The sequence below is a fragment of the Schistocerca serialis genome, chromosome 2 (genome assembly GCF_023864345.2).
Source record: "Schistocerca serialis cubense isolate TAMUIC-IGC-003099 chromosome 2, iqSchSeri2.2, whole genome shotgun sequence".
NCBI lineage: Eukaryota > Metazoa > Arthropoda > Insecta > Orthoptera > Acrididae > Schistocerca > Schistocerca serialis.
In genome coordinates, this window is record NC_064639.1 from 546456203 (window position 1) to 546480292 (window position 24090).

General features: G+C 38.0%; 1 protein-coding gene across 2 annotated transcripts in view; it reads left to right on the top strand.

Annotated features, from left to right (window-relative positions):
* LOC126457525 (thyroid receptor-interacting protein 11-like) overlaps positions 1 to 24090 on the top strand; it is a 467726-nt gene that overhangs the window by 387924 nt on the left and 55712 nt on the right. For both annotated transcript variants that reach the window (XM_050093868.1, XM_050093869.1), the window contains exons 17-19: positions 478 to 641; positions 9225 to 9328; positions 18349 to 18448. In XM_050093868.1, coding sequence (XP_049949825.1) covers positions 478 to 641; positions 9225 to 9328; positions 18349 to 18448 — 368 coding nt within the window. The remainder of the gene's footprint in view (positions 1 to 477; positions 642 to 9224; positions 9329 to 18348; positions 18449 to 24090) is intronic.

Here is a 24090-nt window from a genome sequence, read left to right on the forward strand (position 1 = left end):
GGCAGCACAGTGAAAAACGTATGTTTTTTGTGGATGTCCGTATACTTTTGATCACATAATGTAGAAACACACACACACGCGCGCCCCCTCCCCCCCCCTCCCCCACACACACACACACTCTGAAACTTAGCACAGTATAATGAAAGTTTAGTGGTAGCCTTATTTACACTGTGACAAACATGCAACCTATAATACTGAATTGACTATTTTTTCAGTAATTAACTTAAGTAATGTAATATCTTTCTCTTAAACCCATCTAAAACAATTTGTGATAATTTGTTCCACTTCAATAATTATTCAAGTTTTACACCATGGTATTTACTAGCCTTTCTGCTTTCAGACCTTTTTAGTACCATTGCAGAGTGTTATTTTGTGAATACATAATATTTTGCCACCAAACTTTATGTTCTGCATTCATTTTAATGTTGTTTCATCATAACAACAAATTATGTTAATATGTTAGTGTACTCTGTGCAGCATTCTGGTGAACCAGCAAGTGGAAGCACTGCAGAACCAAAATCAAACACTAGTACAGCAAAAGGAAGAAGCATTCTTGTTGTTATCTACCGCTGAGGACAAAGTTCAGAAACAGGAAGCTGCTTTACGAAATTTGCAGGCTGTGCTTGAACGTTTTCAGAAAGGTATGTACTACCCCGTACCTGTTAAAAACAATATTATTAGTTTCTGCATAACCAGAAAAGTGAGGCATGAAGTTGTAGAATGTGCATCAAAAACAAAACTCCTAGGGATGCATGTTGGCTCACAGCTAAAGTGGTCTAAGCATATTACTGTACTCGGAAAGCGAGGCTCTTTGAATAATAACACCAGTATGTGGTAGACGACACATTACTACAGTATACTTCGCATATGTCCATTCCATAATTAATTATGTTGTAACCTTCTGGGGAATAAATAAACAGAATATACAAACAGTTTTTAAGCTACAGGATAGGACTATATAAAAAGTAGCTTCAGAACATATTTTCTTGAGTTGTTTAAACCGGTGGAAATCATGACTGTTCCATGTGAAAGTATTTTGCAAACCCTGCTCTACATAAACAAAGATATTGAGTAGAACCCAACAAACAGGACGCTGCATGCAGATGGAACCAGATTCAGCCAATATTTACCTCTCAGGTGGAAAAACAAAACAAACACCCTAAATAACTTGCTACATAACAGAATAGAATTATACAACAAGTGCTCAAAGACGAAATTGAAGTACATACCTTCAGCAATCTGCAGAATTATCTATCAGAAAAGTATTTCTATTCTGCCAAGGGTTACCTGAAATAACATCTAAATTATTTTGACAATAATGCTAAACTGCTGTCATTAAGAGACATTTTACAATATGTCCAATAGAATTTGGAAATATGTTTTAAATGGATAAATAAATAAATGAAAATAGTACACACACTCTATGAACTGGAATGCCAAATAAGAATAGAAAATGAAACCAACAGTCACTTATACCCTGCAAATTATGAGTATAATAGAAAATCCAGGATGGAGTAGTGACAGTATTATGAAAGGAATAGATTGGCACTCACCTAATAATGGACATATTGAGTAGCAGACAGGCACAACAAAAATACTGCTAAACAAATGAGTTTTTGTCCAAAAGACCATGGCCGAGGTGGCCAGAGACAATGGTCATTTGTGTATGAGATGTGCTTTTGTATATGCGTACATGATCAAAACTTATGAGGAAAGTGGCAGATTTTGGTGGTAAGGATGCCATTACAAGATTCTCAACTGTGCAAACCAGCATGTGACACAATCGGGTTACTTATTAGATGACTTTCCCCTTGTATACATGTTTCTCAGGAGAGATGCATTATAAATTATTCTCTAAAAGTATAGCCACATTTTCACTGGGCACATAAGAAGCAACAGAAGTATAACATGTTTTGACATGAATGGTAATGTGTTTGTCTGTTTGTGTCTCGGGGCTAGTCTCTTGCTCATGTGATAGATACTCAGTTGTGGCAGATGTCATTTACTCAGTTGTGGCAGATGTCATTTATGTGTATGACTTTTGAGTTTTGAAACTCTTCTAATGGATTAACTGATTCCTAAGAAATAGCGATAAAATAAAATGTGTTTCAGAAAATGTGCACTTACCATAAACAGCTTCTAACAAGGGAACCTCCCCATCGCACCCCCCTCAGATTTAGTTATAATTTGGCACAGTGGATAGGCCTTGAAAAACTGAACACAGATCGATCGAGAAAACAGGAAGAAGTTGTGTGGAACTATGAAAAAATAAGCAAAATATACAAACTGAGTAATCCATTTGCAAGATAGGCAATATCAAGGTAAATGTGAACAGAGAAGCGCCGTGGTCCCGTGGTTTCCGTGAGCAGCTGCGGAGCGAGAGGTCCTTGGTTCAAGCCTTCCCTCGAGTGAGAATTTTAATTTTTTATTTCCGGTTTACATGACAAACTCTTATGTTTTCATCACTTTTTTGGGAGTGACTATCACATCCACAAGAAAACCTAAATCAGGCAAGGTAGAAGAATCTTTTTACCTATTCGTGAAGTGTGTAAGTTAGGTGGGTCGACAACATATTCCTGTCATGTGACGCACATGCCGTCACCAGTGTCGTATAGAATATATCAAACGTGTTTTCCTGTGGAGGAATAGGTTGACCTATGACCTTGCGATCAAATGTTTTTGGTTCCCATTGAAGAGGCACGTCCTTTCGTCTACTAATCGCACAGTACTGCGGTGCGGTCGCAAAACACAGACACTAAACTTATTACAGTGAACAGAGACGTCAATGAACAAACGGACAGATCATAACTTTGCGAAAATAAAGAAAGTAAAATTTTCACTCGAGGGGAGATTTGAACCCAGGACCTTCCGTTCCGCAGCTGCTCACGCTACCCACAGGACCACGGCGCTCCTGAGTTCTGACTTTCCTTGATGTTGCCTATCTTGAGCATGGGCTATTCAGTTTGTATATTTTGCTTATTTTTTCATAGTTCCACACAACTTCTTCCTGTTTTCTCGATTGATCTGTGTTCAGTTTTTGAAGGCCTATCCACTGTGCCATCTTATAACTAAATGTGAGGGGGATGCGATGGGGAGGTTCCCTTGTAAGTAGGATGAGGAATTTTTAGTATAGCAAAGATAGATAATGTCAGGATAAAAATTATTTTATTAATTGATAGATCTATGAAATATGAAAATAATAAGCCAGTTCAAGAAAGAAAGATGGATAAATACAAATGTGAGAATATCATGACTAAATTTTGCAGGAAATGGGAACAAACAAGGAAGGAAATTTTTGTTTACCTTAGTCATCTGCTATTGAAAAATAAATTGCTACACAATTTTGTGGAAAAACATCATTTGTGGGGATGTTAATCATGTGATATTTGCTTACCAAAAGTATGATCAACATAGAGAAAAGTTTTTCTCTGACCTGGAACATCTTGGGATTCCATTCCTTTTAAATATAATCAGCCTACTAATAAGCAATGAATCGTGCAGTGCTTTGATGTCTTTCAAGATTCATTCTAAGGAGTGATATGAAAATTTGACCAAAGATATTTAAAAACAGTCTGATGCCATTTTTCCTACAGAATCGATTACTAGTGATGTGTATTTTCTAAACTGTCTGTGTTTACTAAAATGCCGTGTAGAGATACTCTTGTATCATAGTTATTGCACCTATCCATGGCTAAATAGTGTTATACTACTAAGGCCAAATAAAATAAAAGAACATCATTTGTGTGTGTGTGTGTGTGTGTGTGTGTGTGTGTGTGTGTGTGTGTGTGAAATATGGTTCTTAGTACAAATGAGGGCAGTATTCATGAGAAATAATTTATGTAGAAGCTTGTGCTGAACATGGAAACATGGAGGTGAACATAGAAGTCATCACATTGGAGCAGCTCTCTTACCATTTTTCCCCATTTGCATCACACACATGGGTGCACATTATGTGCTGTCTTGTTGAATATTGTTTCCTTTCTGTAGGCAGTATGAGCTGGGGAAAGAGTCTTCATGAAATACAAAGAGAAGTTAGTACTTTACCTGAATGCCCAACTGTCAGAGATTGTAAACTGCTTCATTTACTTCCTGATACTAGTCTCTCTTGTTTCATCTGTGCTGTAAATGCTTTCCTCTCCTCCCAGGTGGATGGTAGTGTGTTATACGCTGATCTGCAAGATGTAGTCTATCCATATCATTCTTGTAGTCAAAAACTACTTGCTATTTCATAATACCCCCCCCATGAACCATGGACCTTGCCGTTGGTGGGGAGGCTTGCGTGCCTCAGCGATACAGATAGCCGTACCGTAGGTGCAACCACAACGGAGGGGTATCTGTTGAGAGGCCAGACAAACGTGTGGTTCCTGAAGAGGGGCAGCAGCCTTTTCAGTAGTTGCAAGGGCAACAGTCTGGATGATTGACTGATCTGGCCTTGTAACATTAACCAAAACGGCCTTGCTGTGCTGGTACTGCGAACGGCTGAAAGCAAGGGGAAACTACAGCCGTAATTTTTCCCGAGGGCATGCAGCTTTACTGTATGATTACATTATGATGGCGTCCTCTTGGGTAAAATATTCCGGAGGTAAAATAGTCCCCCATTCGGATCTCCGGGCGGGGACTACTCAAGAGGATGTCGTTATCAGGAGAAAGAAAACTGGCGTTCTACGGATCGGAGCGTGGAATGTCAGATCCCTTAATCGGGCAGGTAGGTTAGAAAATTTAAAAAGGGAAATGGATAGGTTGAAGTTAGATATAGTGGGAATTAGTGAAGTTCGGTGGCAGGAGGAACAAGACTTCTGGTCAGGTCACTACAGGGTTATAAACACCAAATCAAATAGGGGTAATGCAGGAGTAGGTTTAATAATGAATAGGAAAATAGGAATGCGGGTAAGCTACTACAAACAGCATAGTGCACGCATTATTGTGGCCAAGATAGATACGAAGCCCACACCTACTACAGTAGTACAAGTTTATATGCCAACTAGCTCTGCAGATGACGAAGAAATTGAAGAAATGTATGATGAAATAAAAGAAATTATTCAGATTGTGAAGGGAGACGAAAATTTAATAGTCATGGGTGACTGGAATTCGAGTGTAGGAAAAGGGAGAGAAGGAAACATAGTAGGTGAATATGGATTGGGGGACAGAAATGAAAGAGGAAGCCGCCTGGTAGAATTTTGCACAGAGCACAACATAATCATAACTAACACTTGGTTTAAGAATCATGAAAGAAGGTTGTATACATGGAAGAACCCTGGAGATACTAAAAGGTATCAGATAGATTATATAATGGTAAGACAGAGATTTAGGAACCAGGTTTTAAATTGTAAGACATTTCCAGGGGCAGATGTGGACTCTGACCACAATCTATTGGTTATGACCTGTAGATTAAAACTGAAGAAACTGCAAAAAGGTGGGAATTTAAGGAGATGGGACCTGGATAAACTAAAAGAACCAGAGGTTGTACAGAGATTCAGGGAGAGCATAAGGGAGCAATTGACAGGAATGGGGGAAATAAATACAGTAGAAGAAGAATGGGTAACTTTGAGGGATGAAGTAGTGAAGGCAGCAGTGGATCAAGTAGGTAAAAAGACGAGGGCTAGTAGACATCCTTGGGTAACAGAAGAAATATTGAATTTAATTGATGAAAGGAGAAAATATAAAAATGCAGTAAGTGAAACAGGCAAAAAGGAATACAAATGTCTCAAAAATGAGATCGACAGGAAGTGCAAAATGGCTAAGCAGGGATGGCTAGAGGACAAATGTAAGGATGTAGAGGCCTATCTCACTAGGGGTAAGATAGATACCGCCTACAGGAAAATTTTAGAGACCTTTGGAGATAAGAGAACGACTTGTATAAATATCACGAGCTCAGATGGAAATCCAGTTCTAAGCAAAGAAGGGAAAGCAGAAAGGTGGAAGGAGTATATAGAGGGTCTATACAAGGGCGATGTACTTGAGGACAATATTATGGAAATGGAAGAGGATGTAGATGAAGATGAAATGGGAGATATGATACTGCGTGAAGAGTTTGACAGAGCACTGAAAGACCTGAGTCGAAACAAGGCCCCCGGAGTAGACAATATTCCATTGGAACTACTGACGGCCGTGGGAGAGCCAGTCCTGACAAAACTCTACCATCTGGTGAGCAAGATGTATGAAACAGGCGAAATACCCACAGACTTCAAGAAGAATATAATAATTCCAATCCCAAAGAAAGCAGGTGTTGACAGATGTGAAAATTACCGAACTATCAGCTTAATAAGTCACAGCTGCAAAATACTAACACGAATTCTTTACAGACGAATGGAAAAACTAGTAGAAGCCAACCTCGGGGAAGATCAGTTTGGATTCCGTAGAAACACGGGAACACGTGAGGCAATACTGACCTTACGACTTATCTTAGAAGAAAGATTAAGGAAAGGCAAACCTACGTTTCTAGCATTTGTAGACTTAGAGAAAGCTTTTGACAATGTTGACTGGAATACTCTCTTTCAAATTCTAAAGGTGGCAGGGGTAAAATACAGGGAGCGAAAGGCTATTTACAATTTGTACAGAAACCAGATGGCAGTTATAAGAGTCGAGGGACATGAAAGGGAAGCAGTGGTTGGGAAGGGAGTAAGACAGGGTTGTAGCCTCTCCCCGATGTTGTTCAATCTGTATATTGAACAAGCAGTAAAGGAAACAAAAGAAAAATTCGGAGTAGGTATTAAAATTCATGGAGTAGAAATAAAAACTTTGAGGTTCGCCGATGACATTGTAATTCTGTCAGAGACAGCAAAGGACTTGGAAGAGCAGTTGAATGGAATGGACAGTGTCTTGAAAGGAGGATATAAGATGAACATCAACAAAAGCAAAACAAGGATAATGGAATGTAGTCTAATTAAGTCAGGTGATGCTGAGGGAATTAGATTAGGAAATGAGGCACTTAAAGTAGTAAAGGAGTTCTGCTATTTGGGGAGCAAAATAACTGATGATGGTCGAAGTAGAGAGGATATAAAATGTAGGCTGGCAATGGCAAGGAAAGCGTTTCTGAAGAAGAGAAATTTGTTAACATCCAGTATTGATTTAAGTGTCAGGAAGTCATTTCTGAAAGTATTCGTATGGAGTGTAGCCATGTATGGAAGTGAAACATGGACGATAAATAGTTTGGACAAGAAGAGAATAGAAGCTTTCGAAATGTGGTGCTACAGAAGAATGCTGAAGATTAGATGGGTAGATCACATAACTAATGAGGAGGTATTGAATAGGATTGGGGAGAAGAGAAGTTTGTGGCACAACTTGACCAGAAGAAGGGATCGGTTGGTAGGACATGTTCTGAGGCATCAAGGGATCACCAATTTAGTATTGGAGGGCAGCGTGGAGGGTAAAAATCGTAGAGGGAGACCAAGAGATGAATACACTAAGCAGATTCAGAAGGATGTAGGTTGCAGTAGGTACTGGGAGATGAAAAAGCTTGCACAGGATAGAGTAGCATGGAGAGCTGCATCAAACCAGTCTCAGGACTGAAGACCACAACAACAACAACATTTCATAATACTCACCTGCCAGTATGTCAGCATTAGGTACAGAGCTTGGCAGTGCAATGGTACCTAAATTCTTGTTCTTTGTTTCTGATTGCATGCCTTTCCTGTTCAGCTTGCCAGTACCATAAATGTCTGTTGCTAATTATCAAAATATCTATTTGCTGTTCAAAAAATGTAAAATTTTTCATCTGTATGACAGTATCCTTTCTCAAAAAAGATTTTTAGTAGCATTATTACAACTTGTGAAGACATATGGAGATATCTGTACTCTTCATCAATCTTAGTGCTCTTCCCAGTGAACGTACTGATAAATGTTACATATCAACTTTTGGCTTGCATAATATGAAATACCTGCAACAAGATTGGGATATTTTTAGCAGTACATACTGTATACAGCAAAATCTGCCTTTGCATAGTAACAGATATACAACTGTCATGAAAAATACCTTTATCTCAGGACAATCTCTACATAAAAAGTTGTCCTGGGTGTATGAAATATGGCCCAGAATTTGTGCATTTAGGGATTGGCACTATTGTTTGGCTTATAAATTTTGATTTTATTGCATTAGAAATGCAATTGCTGTTAACTTCACTATGCTTGGAAAAATTACTAGTGATAGAAAAATATCTGTTACTTCATGTATTGCTGCCCATCCATCCCTGTTCAGAATTGGAAATATGTTGATTTGAGTGTCGGGGTTAGCACCTTCAATGAAGATATTCCCTGACTCAGCATGCAGAAAGAATTGGAGTACTGCAAATCATTTCTGTCTTCTAGCTTTCAAAATCCCAATACAAAGATTCAGTCAACAAAGCATAGGGTGGTAATCAGTCAGGTGAGGGTATATCAAACTCATATGACAGTTGAACCTGTGATGAGTCAGTAATCTTTTGTAGCTGGAGCTAAAATAATTAAAGAAGACTTTCAGTATTCTCTTTTTGAGTGTGAAGTGCACAGGTCTTCCGTCTCATTTGAATTGCCATCATTGTTCACTGTCTTGAAACTGTAACAGTAGCAAATTAGAATCAAATTTCTCACTCTTGATTCTAACAATGATAGAAAGTAATGCATGAGATGAAAGTGCTGCACACATTTTTGTTGGTGACATTTCTGCCATTGAATATAAGAAATGCCACCTATCAATACACGGAAAGACAATGTGGTAGGATGCTGACTGCAGTGTAAAATTACATGGTTGCATATTTAGTGGAGAATGATTTATTTCAATTGATTAAGTGGCCAGTGAAAAATAGTCCTGAATATGGGATAACTCAAGATGATAAATTGTTACCACCCACACTAATACAAGTTATTGTGGGATAAAATGTAAAAGGTTTCAATTGTTGATCTTTCATTATAGTGGTAATTTTTCATTTGTTGGCAAGCAAAAAGAGAGAGTTAGAAAAAAAGTGTAGCCTTTGTACCGTTATGTGCTGTATATGCATTAATTGTCTGCTGCTCCTTCATGTTTCTGACAATTCTAATAGATAAAGCATATCACTGTCCCCCTTCTATCTAGAATTTTCTATTTTCATACTAATTTTGGTTAGTTTTGGTTGGATGTAATCTTTTAGTTCTTCTGATACTAAAAGGTACAAATGTTTTATAAGTATTACTGAAGAAATGGTAATAATTCACATATGACTATAAAATCTTTGCTTTCCTGCTCATAAATCCTTTTCGTATTTATATTCCAGATAAAGAAAGAGAAATATCTCTTGAAGTAATGAAAGTTCAAAAGCAACTGCAAGCTTCGGAAAAAAACAAGAAAGAATTAGTAGAGGAGATACAATCTCTGAAGGTAAATTATTATATAAATTCAAAACATTTATCATTTTTGTTGTTTGGTATTTTGTGTGTGTGTGTGTGTGTGTGTGTGTGTGTGTGAGAGAGAGAGAGAGAGAGAGAGAGAGAGAGAGAGAGAGAGAGAGAGAGAGAGAGAGAGGGGGGGGGGAGGGGGGACGTAAATAAGCACATTTATAATTAATGACCTTATGTTCATTGTTTGATGGGTGCTATTATTATTATTATTATTATTATTATTATTATTATTATTAGGGAAGAACATTATCTTATTGTTATCTAAGATGTTGATTCATGTCAAGCTTTTATTAATTATCTGCAAAAGATGAAAGGCATTAGTGTACATTCATTAAAAGGTACTTTGTGTACTTTTAATGGCTATTTAATTGGCTCTGTCCACTCGAAGTAAGTACCAGACAGCTTACCTTTGTTAATTTGAATTTATTATATTCTCTCTATTCATTCTGGCAGATTCTGAAAGACCTTGTTTATATTGTCAAGTTAAGCAAGAATGGGAGTAATGACGTAACTCTAGAATAAATCTTCAGTACTTCTTTTGTTAGAACCTTTCCAAATATACTATGGTTTCTCAAAATTATCTCAAACATTTTTCTTTGCTTATTTTCCTTACAAATAGTTAACATAGTGTGTTTTCAAGATTGTCATCTCTAAAAAACGAATCATTAATGCTTAATTCAAATGATAAATGGAATGATGTTACTGTTTTTTGATGTGATAACATCGCAACTTTGCCATTCATTTCACATTATTGGTTCTTAATTTTATGACCATTGTTTTGGGCATTTTAAACAACGGAAACAGTAAAAGCAACCACTGATGTACAAGATTTAAATCATCTTTAAGCTTCTGGACAATGTAATGCAATGTCCATCCTTAAAGCTAACTCTCTCTCTGACTCTGTCCCCCCCCCCCCCCCCCCCCCCCCCGTCTCTCCCTCCCCCCTCCCCTTCTCCTCCTCCTCTCCTGTGTATACCTGCTACGAGTCATAAGACACATTTTTCTCTGATCTTTTGGAAGATGTTTGTAATTTTGTTTTTGCAATGTGTAAATGCCATTAGCTGGAACAAATTCTGCTCTTCACAACTTTTATGTGATGACCAGTGTTGATGGAAAGCATCTGTTTGTTTGCCATTACAAACAAAATTATTTTTAAAGTGGAATTTTATGTTCCCATTCATAGATTAGTCTAGTGTGATCTTTGTTTTACCAAAATGTATTAACAGAGACAGTAAGACATGAAGAATAACCAGTACCCCACAACAGTGACAGCACCACCCCCCCCCCCCCCCCCTCCCACTCATGCTGTCTACTACTGCCATGCCGCAATGCTGCTCGGTCACTGATGTAGTACTGGTTATTCTTCATGAACTAGACTAATTTGGGGCTGCTCTATCAAACAGGGAAGTAAAATTCTGTTTTAAAAATCATTTAGTGGGTAATGGGAAACAAGTCAGCACTTACAGTCGACACTGGATGTTGTATGAAAGATTTTTTGAGCAGTATTCATTTGGGGTGACTCCAGCTACACATTGCAAAAATGAAACAGCAACTACACAATTTTTACTATGGCACTGCAAGTCATGTTGCAGCACTAGGTCAGTGGAAATGTGTGTTTTAATCTATTTATTACCTCTACCAAAATTAGGAATAGCGTATCAAATATTTCACCCTCTTATATGCGGCTGTCAACCACAAGGCATCTCGACTAAATTGCTGAAAAAAGTGAACCATCCATGTTTCTGCAAATGTTTGTGGGCTAAGATTGAAGAGAAATACAAAGTGAAAGACTAAGGCTTAGAGTATAAAAAAATTACTTTACTGTGAATAAAAACAAAGTAATAATTAAAGGCAGTCTGTTCAATAATACACATCTTTACTCTGACACGTGAAATCAAGATCTACAACTGTGTAACACACACTAGCATGTTGCTACATTTTGTGCAGTGTAACATGGTTCAGTGCTCCTTGACATGCCATCCACAATGTGGGAGAGACATCGCTAGGGAAACCTATCCTTATCTTTGATGGCAGCTGTCCTAAAATTATCCAGTTCGATGAGGGTTTCTGTGACGACACACTGTAACATAATCAGATTCACGTCAAAAGATACCACAGGACATCCCATTTTTTTTATTCCGGCCTCTTGCAAGAAGGCATTTATAAGGTAGGTGTGGTGTACTTGTGCATTGTCATCTTGATAGAGGAACCCATCATTGAAATTTTCACTGCAGGGTTGGATAGCATATTGGAGGTTCCTGTCCTTATTGTGCACAGCCTTCAAATTATCCTCAATAGTAATGAGATGTGTTCAACATATCAGCCCATAACGTGGTGGACCAACTTCCTTGCTGAACCCGCAGAACTGCTTGCCCAAGTTAGTCATTGGTACTTGGCTGCCTCCACACTATTCTATGTGTATTGTCAGGCTTTGGATAAATCTTGCACTCATCAGTGAAGAGAATGTAATGCCTGTGATCCAATTTCCATTCCAGCAGTTCTCTTGCTCATCTTCTTAGCATTTCACAGTCCCAAGGATTTGTGCTGGTGTTCGTAATGATCTACTAGAGCCCAAATTGATCATGTGGAAGTTGTTGCATGCTGTCTGGTTAGACACAACTCTCATGTTTGCTTACAGTAAGTCAGATAACTAATTTATATTCATGTAAGGAAGATTGCATTGTCAAAATGTGCATTAAAAGTTGTGAAAGAAGCAATACCAAGAAGGATACACATGACTGAAATAAAGTGTATACTACAGACTAGGTACAAGGCAATACACAAATGGTTAGGGCTACAGAATTGTACATGACCTCTGCCTTTGTGATGTGCATGGTGAGCACAAAAAAAAGTTTTTAACTACTTTCTTTTTTTTTTATTTGTTTTATTTTTTACATGTGGTACTTCCTCGTTGGTAAGACAGTGGATAAGCCTGCCCTGGCGTAGCACCAGATATTTTGCATAATGCTCACACTCATTCCATGTGAATATCATCCCCCAGTAGTACTGCTGACTAGGGGCACTACGTTTGACTATCGCTGATGAAAGGATGCCCACTGAAGCACCCTCCGCCCACCAATGGGTGGACTGGGGTGGTCTTGTTAGGCGTGCCAGGACAGTTTGGTGAGAGTGTGTCAGTATTCTAGATGCTCTCTTGCCTGCTGGCTTGGTCCGTGGCCAGAGGTGTCCACTAGTTCCTCCCTTTGGGGGCGCAATGCTCACAATTTAACTGTGGCAGCCTCCTGTTTCTGTAGTGGGTTTGCGTTTGGTGTACCACTTAGTTGTAGACTTTTGAAGAAATAAAATCTCTATAGTGATTGGAATCAGTCTTTTTGTTCAAAGGTTTTCTCCCCATACCACTGGACACTCCACTTTCCACTCATTTCCCAACTTGACCAAATCCATCATGTACAGAGAATTAATTGCGAAGTGCAGCCTACACATGTCATCATCAGAGCCTCTAAACATAATGATTAGATCAAAGAGGGCCAGGATATGCTTTTCAGAAATATTCATCCATGCAGTTTGCATGTGATTGTAAAAACCAACAATCATTGAAGGAAGACCTATAACATACAGTCTGCTGACTAGCCATATTACAGAGATTTTTTATGGATGATCTTTCCTTGCAGATATACCTTCCACACTAAATGTGGCTGGAAATTGTTCTGCTGAAATATGTCATATGAAGTTCCATGAAAGAGGGTCAGTAGCTTAGGATATATAAAAATGTCTTTGGTGTACCTGTTTCTGTTCAGATGCCCATGAGTGTGTTGTAATCAAGATGACCACCACACTTTTTGTTTGTCAACTTTTCCCCATAAACAATACGGGCTACTAAACTGCAGTAACTCCAGTAGTATCTAACCTGTATCCACCCACCACTGTAAAACAAATTGACACAGGACTCATCTAAAATAGTTGTATTTTGCCATTTGACAATTCATACATGGCTTTCCTGTGTCCTTTATAGCCTAAGGTCTTATCAGTTGCAATGAAAGACTGGCCACACCCATTTCAGTGTTCCTGTGTCAAGCCAACACTGACTACATAACTGATGTTTCATTACAGCCATGTGGACAACACGGTGATCATCCCTTGCTGTGGGCATAATGTGGTTGTTACATATGACCCTCTAATATGTACTGGCACCTCACAGAAGCACTACACTATGTACCAGCTGAAATGCCAAATGCAACTAAAGCCTCTTATTCTGCCAGAGTGAACTAGCTTATAGTGTGTTGAAAAGGTGTACTTTCATATGTTTTCATGTTACCCTGTCATAGGGTGGTTCTTCATTGACTGAGCATGCTGCACTGCTGATATTTCTAGTCAAACAATATAGAGCATGCTGCTGCTGGGCCTGCCTGTACTTCATAATTCTGTGATGTTAGCCACTTATTTGCAGTAGAATGTTCTGCAAATGTGCTGTGTTTGAATTCATTTGCATCACTCTTTCCAAGGTATTCACAAACATTGGTGTATATCATTTACTTCAGAATCTATTGCGTGGTTACAGGCATGTGGAACAAATCTTTATTTAAAGTCTTAGGGCTTTGTGCCGGCCGAAGTGGCCGCGCGGTTCTGGCGCTGCAGTCTGGAACCGCGAGACCGCTACGGTCGCAGGTTCGAATCCTGCCACGGGCATGGATGTGGGTGATGTCCTTAGGTTAGTTAGGTTTAACTAGTTCTAAGTTCTAGGGGACTAATCACCTGAGCAGTTGAGTCCCATAGTGCTCAGAGCCATTTTTTTCTTGGGGCTTTACTGTGTCATATTTGACTCTGTGACCTCACTACATTAATTATTCATTTCTGTTTCATATACATATGTGTTACATAGTGATACTGTTATTTTTTTCTGGCTGGATGTTGGTTGCCAAAATTGTGTAATGCTAATCTGTGGTGGGGCTCCATGCTGGAGAATAAGTTATGTACTGACCGTCCTACCCTATCAGCCATTTTAATCATTTATGAATGCCAGGTTGCTGAAAGTAAACCAACTTCTTCTGCTTCTTTTTCTTCTTCTTTAGTATTTGTCCCATTTGACAGGGTCCACTGAGTGAATTTGCTGTCTTCATTTTGTTTGATCATTAGCCATGTCTGGATGAAGATTATCAGTGTTCAGGTCATGTGCAGTGTATGGCCAGTCTCTGTCTTGGTTGTTACTGGGGTCTCTTTCCCAACACTGCCATTGTGTAGGCTGTCTTTGCTGTAGTATCATCCTCTATACACAGCACATGTTCAAACCATCACAGGTTGCTTTCTCACATGTTCTGCTGATAGTATTGTTTGAAGCATGATCATGTCAAGTGATGCCACGAGTCCATCTAGATATCTTCCTCTCTATGGCCCCCAGCCATTGTTCTGCCTGTTTTGTAGCTGGCTGACACTCTGTGCCATAGAGAGTGACGGGTGGATGCCAGTCCAGTAGGTCGTTGATTTAAGATGATCCTTGACCTGATGATCATAGGCAATGCCTGTTGTCATTCACCACTTCATCCACATTGCCTGTGCCCTTGCCTTGACCTTGCCTGTCACTTGGCCATCACTACAGAGTGTAGAACCAAGATGATAAAATTTTGGTATTCATGGTAGATCTTCTCTGTCAATGTTGATGATCCCAATTTCTCCTGAATTTGATGTCAAGTACTCACTTTTCTTTTTATTGAGCTGCAGGCCATACCATACAACTTGGTCCTTCCACTCTTGTGTTTGGCACTGGCGACCAAACTTGTTCTCTGCAGCCACCATGACATCATCAGCATAGAGAAGTGTCCATGTAATGGCATGTGCAAGTCTCATGTGACAGTGTCCATAAGCTGAGCCTTAGTGGACTCCGACTCCTACTGTGACTTGAAAGTCACTTGATGGTCCTTGGTCTTGCAACTGCTTGGACATAGCTCCTCAGCTTGACATACAGAGACCATACACAGTTAACAAAGAACTCTGGAATGCCATTTTCTCAAAGCACTAACCAGATTATGTCATGCGGTACCTGGTCGAAAGCCTTTTCGATTTCTAGAAAAGCAAGGTCCAGTGGTTAGTTCTAGTATTTTTCAACCAACAGCCATGCAGCATGGATTGTGTCAGTTGTGCCACGATTTTTCACAAATGCTGCTTGGTTCCTTATGATTTTGGTTGTCTTGTGAATCCTTTTGTTGAGAATGTGCTTGAAGTTATTCATCGCCTGGCTCAGTAATCTAATTGTGCAATAATTAGAGCATTTGGGGGAGGGGGGGGGGGTCCTTTCTTTTTTGATCATTGGTACAGTGATGCTCCACTGCAGTCTGCTAGTATTTGACCTTCTATGATGATCTTGTTGAAAAGATCTGTTATCCCACCTGCTGCATTCCACTGCTGAGAGCACCATTACTCTGCTGGAAGGTTATTTGGGGCCATTGGATTTCCCGGTCTCCATCTCCTTCAGAGCCATTACAACTCTGCCAATATAAATTTTCTTGACTTCATCAGCTGGCAGGGTTAGCATTAGTGGATACGGAAATTTCTCAGTTGAAACTGTTTCAGGGAAACTCTGCAAGTGTTGCCTTGCTTTCCTCCATTTGACCAGCAGCTCACCCATTTTATCATTGATGCCATAAAAACATTGCATATCTTTCATTTCTTGATGCTTTGATTTAACTAGTCGATAAATGTCACTCTCTCCTTTGCTCGTGTCAAGTTTTGCATAGAGATCTGGCACCCAAACCTCCAGATGTCAGAACCCAGATTGCACCAAACATTGTATGTCAATAGAGTATCAATCAAAACACCAATGTAGTTTCTACTACATACTGTTGTCCAGAAAAACATGCATAAACAATAATTAAAAGTAACACTAGAACTACAGAGCTACTGCGAGTGATTATTATGCAGATCTGGCATGGTTGAGTTGATAGAGCATGAGGTCATTGTACCAAAGGCCCTGTGTTCAAACCCCACTGATGACGGTTTTTTTATCTGGTTATGCTCAAAACTGTTATATGAGAAGACATTTTCCTGACATGTAAAGTGACTTTTCGGAGTTTGTAGCAATGTTGTTTTGGCAGTCTGCTTTTGCATCGTTAGCTGATAGTAGCAAACCTATAGAGTAGATCTGTATAGATAGGTGTGGTGTTCTCTCATACATTTCATGCCAGTGACAGTTAGGTCCTGGAAGCTTAAAAACAATATTTTAAACTGTAAATTCAAATCTTTTGTTATAATAAAATGTTCCTCATTAGTCAGAAGTGGTAGGTTATTTTGCAAATGACAGAGGTTCTTGCTGTTGAAACTCCTTATTTATTCCCCATTTATTGGTGATTCTCTTCTTTCTCCACAGTTCATTAGATCACATTTGGACATCCAAACAGAAAAACTGCCCTAGGCAGTTTCCATTGATCCCCAGTCATTGTGTATCTTCTTGTAAAGAAAACGTGGACTGCATCCAGGGCTGTGCATTAACTGCAGCTTACAAAGCATCTTTTGTTTTGATATTTTCTTACTAAAAGTAGTTGCAAGAGAACAAGCAATACCATGGAGTGTTCTTGGTTCCAGAAACTCATAGGATGGACAGGTATACAGGAAAGAATGTTATTATTATTATTATTATTATTATTATTATTATGTAGTATTCTGTGCATAGTGGCAGGTCCATGTCTTCGTACGGAGAATTTCTGATTCCACTGTTCCCTGTCTTCAGCTTCTTCCTTCAGTCTGTTGCATCTCCTTCCATCTTTCATGTCGTCCAGATGTTGAATTCTTCTTCTTTCTTATCCTGCGTTTCCTCTGAGTTTCCCTTCTATGACATCATATATGAGTCCCTCGTATCTAAGTACATGTCCAATCCAGTTGGCCTTTCTCTGAAGAATTGTACGCAGAATACTTCTCTTCTCTTCGCAGTACATTGTCATTTTTTATGCGATCTGTCCACTTGATCTTTTCCATTCTCCTCCAGCAACACATTTCAAAGCTCTCTAAGTATTTTTTCTCCTTCTTTCTCATGGTCCATGTCTCTGCTCCATACAGTGCAATGCTCCAAACATATCACTTTATCAGTTTTTTCCTCAATGCCAAACTCAACTTGCTGGTCAGCAGAGTCCTCTTCTTGTTGAAAGCAGCTTTGGCCATGGCGATTCTTGCTCAGATTTCGTTGGTGCAATGGGCATCCTTTGTGATAAAACTTCCCAGGTACTTGAACTGATTCACATTTTCCAGTTCCTGATTGTCAACAGTTATCTTCAAGTTTTTCTCACGTTTTGGTACGCACATCACTTTTGATTTTTCGATGTTGGTTTCCATGCCGTATTTTCTTCCCATTTCCACCAAATTGTTCATCATGTGTTGCAACTGTCTCTGATTTTTGGCGAGCACTACCAGGTCGTCTGCATACTTAATGGTGTTGATGAGACATCCTCCTACTTTGAAGTTTCCGCAGCCTTTCAGTGCTTCTCTCGCCAGCATTCCTCCATACAAGTTGAAGTCTGATATCGCATGTGGAAAAGATCATTGCAAGAATACTAAATAGATGGTTGGAAAACAAAATTGAAAAAGTGATGGGAGAAGACCAGTTTGGATTCAGGAAAGGAAAAGCTACCAGAGACACCCTTGGCATGATGAGGATATTGTCAGAGAGAGTTTTGGCCGTTAACAAAGAAGTGTGTGCTTGTTTTATAGACTGGCAGAAGGCCTTCGACGAGTCAATTGGAATATATTGATGAACATCGTTAAGGAAATATGAATCAATTGGAGAGATCAGAGACTTATAAAGAACTTGTACCTGGGACAAAGGGTAAAGGTACGACTGAACTATGGAGAAACGAACAGTGTGGAAATAAAAAGAACGTTGGGGTGCAATAAAAAATTGTGTGTGTGTGTGTGTGTGTGTGTGTGTGTGTGTGTGTGTGTGTGTGTGTGTGTTTTATCTTAACTACCTTATAGTTTATTATGCTAGCAAGTGAAATATTAGATTACAGTCCCTTACAAGGTTTATTTTTCATGTATGATGATTGTGATTCCTTACAGATGCAGCTGGGAAAGGCTAATGAAGGGCTCAGTGCAGCAGCAAGGCTCGGAGAGCAACTTGATAGGAAAACAGAAACCATAGCTAGTCTGAAAGAGAAAGGTACCATAAAACTGCCAATATTTCAGAGTAGCACTTACTGTTGAAGTCTACTAGCTGCACAGTTTTCTTCTTTCTTTGAAAGCATGAAATAGATGCTCTCTCTCTCTCTCTCTCTCTCTCTCTCTCTCTCTCTCTCTCTCTCTGTGTGTGTGTGTGTGTGTGTGTGTGTGTGTGTGTGTGTGAGAGAGGGAGAGAGAGAGAGAGAGAGAGAGAGAGAGAGAGAGAGAGAGAAGAGTCAGAATTTCTTTATTCTGGTAACTGAACACTGTGAGAAAATTATAATGGTAAAATACATTGTTCTGTTACTTCTTTTGTGCCATTTACCCATTGAATATTAATCACAATAATGTTGAGCCATCAATAAACAGTTTGCTCAAGGCATATATTGAACTGTTGTGTGTAGAGATACCAAGTGTAATGTGTAGACAGCTTTTTCACTTCATAATTCTAAGACTTTCCTGCTAACGGGTGAATAGTCTGCAAATCAGAGCAATAATAATAGTCAAAGGTAAATGCTTTAAGAGTATTATTTGCTCCCTTGCTTGCATTGCTTGAGGACAGCATGTAGGAAGAACAACTGCTTGTACCCTGCAGCATTTGCTCAAATTATTATAAATTTGTGGTCTGTGCAATGCTTATGAAAGGTGGGAAGATACTGGGAGGAGTTTTAAATTATTCCACTTTCTTGAGAGACCATATTCTTTGAATTTTAGGAGGAACTTTCTACTGGTGTACAGCATCTTTATGTTACTGAACTGCCTTATAATTTACAATAGTTTTCTTGCCTCCCCTATTCTTACAAGGACATCTTCATTTGTAATTTTGAGAGCCTCATCAATTATTTTTCCCTTCTTTCTTTTTAATTGTGCAAACAACCATATAATTTTACTCTACTACTGGACAGATCTCAAACTAAATCATAGAACTGTAAAATTTGCAATAAAATTTGGACTATTAAGTATAAGAGCTTCATTCTTCCTTTGTTGGTAACATATGAACTAATAACACCTGAACTAACACTAATATGCAAAATACATATTATTAAAACACGTTCTTTCAGAGAAAAAAATGAAATTCAAGAGTGGGTTTTTAAGAGGAAAGAATTTAAACGTTGATTTGAATTCTTACTGAGATGCTGTAATGTGCATATGGGTAAAAAGTCTTTATTAGCTTGAAAACTGTACGATATGCTCCTAAAAATCTAACTGTAAAAATCATTTTTATTCAAATTCACGATAATATATTATCGAAGGCATCCCTGCATTAGCACACTTATTTGTACAGTATAACTTTAATGGTATTAAATTATTAAAAAATATTATTTTTGCCATTTATATATTGAAATCACCACAAACAGCTGCAACAAACTTTAAAAATTACCAGTTAATTTTTTTCAGTAAATACATTTACATCACTATAATGTAATCTTACTACAAAATATTTATGGAAGTGACAACAGTGTATCAGCAAAATCCAAAAACGGATTAATAGTATAATCTGCCACTGTAAACTGCCAACAGAAGTGAGCCTATAGGTATTCACAAAACACATGGAAAATACAAACTCAAAATCCTAACAGACAAAACAATTAACAAATAAAGTATTACTGTATGTACAAATGAACATGAAATTAGAAAATATTTAACATTTAATATACATAACAACAGTTAGAAAATTCATGCTAACAAGAAGCCAGCCTGCAAGGAAAGATTTACATTTTTTTTTTAAATTAACATTGTGTGTGAAAATTGTATTTTTTTTTATAATTTTCAATTTGGCAGTTACAATTCATTGTGTAGCAGTACCCAATGGTCAATTGATAAGTAACTATTGTTTGACTGCTCAAGACGAGGCCACAGTTTCACTTGGTCCTCTGCTCATCCATGGTTTTCACTACCACTGCACATCCAAGCTTATTACAATCAGGGAATAGGTCCTTAATGAAACCTAGCCTTTTACTAATTGAGGCAAGTTATCCTCCTTGATGAGAATGAGATAGCTGATATGGGGCTGTCATGCTGCCTGTGATGTCTATTTACAGTGTTACTACAGCTGATGCGGGCTTTCTGTTGACCACCTCTTTCGCAAGAACTGGTTCAGCTTTTGTATATAAGTTGGCACCTGTACAGACTGTTGTCCGGCATACGGTATTTAACAATAACACAAAGGAGGATACCTTTCAGCAGAGTCTCAGTAGCTTTGAACATGGGTGTTAAAGGATGATGTTAATGAAATCCAGAATAGACCGTGCAAGCCTCATTAGCACTCAAAACTTTCAGAAGCAACCAAACCACCGTAAGCAAAATAACATGCAACTTGTACATTCTAAATTTTATGGTTTAATGTTTACACTTTTCACAGTTACTGGAATAACACACACACACACACACACACACACACACACACACACACACACACACACACACACGCACACGATGCTATTGTGCTTGTTCATACTGGAAGGACCATAAATGTAAAATGTTTACATACAAGCTTCTTCCTCTTCCTCAGAGATATAGGCACTGTGTGATGGTCCCACTGTTTGTGCTTGAGTTCTTGCATTCTTACAGCCATTCAACCTGACTGCTTGAGTGAGGTCTTTTCAGACACAACCAACTGCTGGTTTGTTTTCATTTATTTTTCCTGCTGACATTTATTTTACTGGTTTAGGAAAGATACTTTGTTGAATTATTTAACTAGTTTAGTTACTTGTATTTTGAAAGCCTTTTCCAATTATTTAGTTTTGTGATCATGTGTCAGATTGCTTGATTAACACCTTACCAGTCTACAAGGTCATGATTGTTTGGTACTCATGCTACCTGCACTTTTATTTTTTTGCAGGACAACAAAGACTTTTGTAGTGAACAAAATGTAATGTTTGCATAATTTTTTGCCCTGTCATTGGTGCTTCTTAAAATGACAGCATATTCCTCCTCTGTAAGTTTAAGTACAGCACTGCACTTCTGTAATACTACAGTCTATGGGGTTCCTGTCATTACTTTTCTACAAATTTTGTACTTTTCTATGTTTAGATTTATCATGCTTACAGAATAATTTCTGCCATAGCTATCTGAGGCAAAAATTACCTTATTTTCATGCTTCATTGTATGGCTTTCTAAAACTTTGATTGCCTTATTAGTGATGCATTTGTAGATACGTTTCTTTATCAGCTGTATTGTATCAGTGCATCGTAATCACTTACATCTGCTGCCATGTGAAATGCGTGCTTTATGCAAAACCATTGTTTATCCAAGACACCATGAAACTTTTAAATGAAGTGCTGTTTTAGTGGTTAAATTCACTATGGGCCATGTGTTTACTAACTGTGTCATGTCTCTGCAGTTCATTGACTGGTATACATATTATTATGTTAGCGTTCATTAGTTCTGTTTGTGCATTTTTGAGCTCACCTCTTGATTTTTGATATGCACGTTTTATCAGAACTTTTGTTGATTTTATCCTTGTCAGAACTTTACAAATTAAAACAATCTCTGCATTTCTGGCTCTTGACTTTAGTTGCTACACATACAAAAGGTTGTTGCACTTAGATGAGTAGCAGTATTTCCACTTACATTTTATATATCCCAGTCCTTTTCCTGGAATATTTTTATGGGAACATGGTCTTTATTTCACATTATGTATCTCACTTTGTGTTTGTACTACTAGATTCTATGAGACTAATAGTGGGAATTGTGAACAAGTATATAAAATGATATGTCCTATGATATCCCACAAATAACTGAAAAGTTCAGTTACTAAGCAACAACAAATATTGATCTGTTAAACTTATTCATTATGGATATTCTTGAATACCACGTTTGTGTGTTTAGGTTGAAATATTTATCTGTATAGACACAGCAAAATTTTCTCCAGTAAAACACTTCAGTATTTATATTCAGAAATTAATCTGGTCAGAAACAGCAAAATCTCCTTCAGTAAAACATTTCATTTCATTAAAACTCTCTCTCTCTCTCTCTCTCTCTCTCTCTCTCTCTCTCTCTCTACAAGAAAATCTCTCATTAATGACATGTGTTGCTAATTTCAGTTTAATTTCATATTCATCTTGTGCAAGTCTGGCAAACTCATCCTTGCATAAAGTATTTTATGACATTACTGTCAATGTCATATTTGTTCAAGTGAAACATATTGCTTGATGAAATCATAATATCTTCTGGATGCAGGCACTTTTGTAGAAGTCTGCTGACAATTACATGCTAATAAGACAAGCAAAGTTATGGATTCTTTTACACCTCCAATGGTCTCTGCATTTTATCAATTGAAAACATAAAGTCTGAAAATGAGTCCATGATCATATTTTTGGCACTTTATTTTAGAGGTCCGTCTTGATCACACAAACTTTTACACTTCATTATTTCTAGTTTCAGCTACTGCCATCGTCACATAAAATATTGTGATGAAGTATCAACATCAAACTAAACATGTAGGTACATAGTAAGTGCTGGTGGTGATCAGAATGCGTCCGGTATTTATTGTATAATCTGATTATCACCAGTGCTTACTATGTACCTAAATGTTTAGTTTGACGTTGATACTACATCAGAATATTTTATGATTTGAAGATGGTAGTAACCAAAACCAATAATGGCGAAGTGTAAAAGTTTGTGTGATCAAGATGGACCTGTAAAATAAAGTCTTTGCATCTTTTTAACATGCTACTGAACCATAATACGTGCTTCCTATCACCATTACCATGCTTTCAGCATAGATTAGATTTGCAGTGGTACAACATATCCCCTAAATGTTCACCCTGAATGCTCACTATTTGTTGGTGGTAACAGAAATGTTTAGGAATAACACTTTCTTGATACATTTACTAAACTAAGATATTGTCCTGACTTTGCAACAGTTCTTTAAGTTCACTTACATTCACCTTGTAGTAATTGGTCTAATTCTGTGTTGTAACTGTAAATGGTATTTTCAAGTTTGCAAATGATGCTAAACACAGGTTGTATCAAAAAGAATCATCTGATTTGGCATGTCTATATTTCTGAAACTAATAAACATATAGAATGAATTTTGTTTTTTGGTGAACAGGAAACCCAAAAAATTTTTTTCATACCTTTTTGTATGTGTTTGATATGCCCCCTTGAGATGCACAGCATCCTTGTGAAACTATGGCGGATGCGTTCGATGTCTGTGTCAGACACTTGGAGACGGCCCGGCTATTTGCCTTTACACAAACAACCTGTTCCTCGGACTCATTCATGCCATCATCTAATGCTCTGTGTTGTAGAGGAACCATACCATACCTAGTAAGAAAGTCATGCTGAACAGTTATTACTGACCCGTACAGTGCAAAACATAGAACAGAAAACGTTTTCTGTCATCCTGACACCATTTTTACCAGAACTGAAGTGAGTTCACACTGCTGCTACCTAGCGGAAACCATATAAAATTTGAGAGTTTGCTCTTTGCAGCAGTACGTTGTTAACACACACATCTCAAATAACATAAGAGTTGTGATTTTTTTAAATTGCATGATTCTTTTTCATATACCCTGTATTTAATGTGTAAGTACTTCGTGCTCACACATTTTCCCAGTTTTAGCTTTTTTTTATAACAAGTAGCTTTAATTATGTATTTATTGAAATATTTATTTAAAAATATCTTTGAAATTAAAT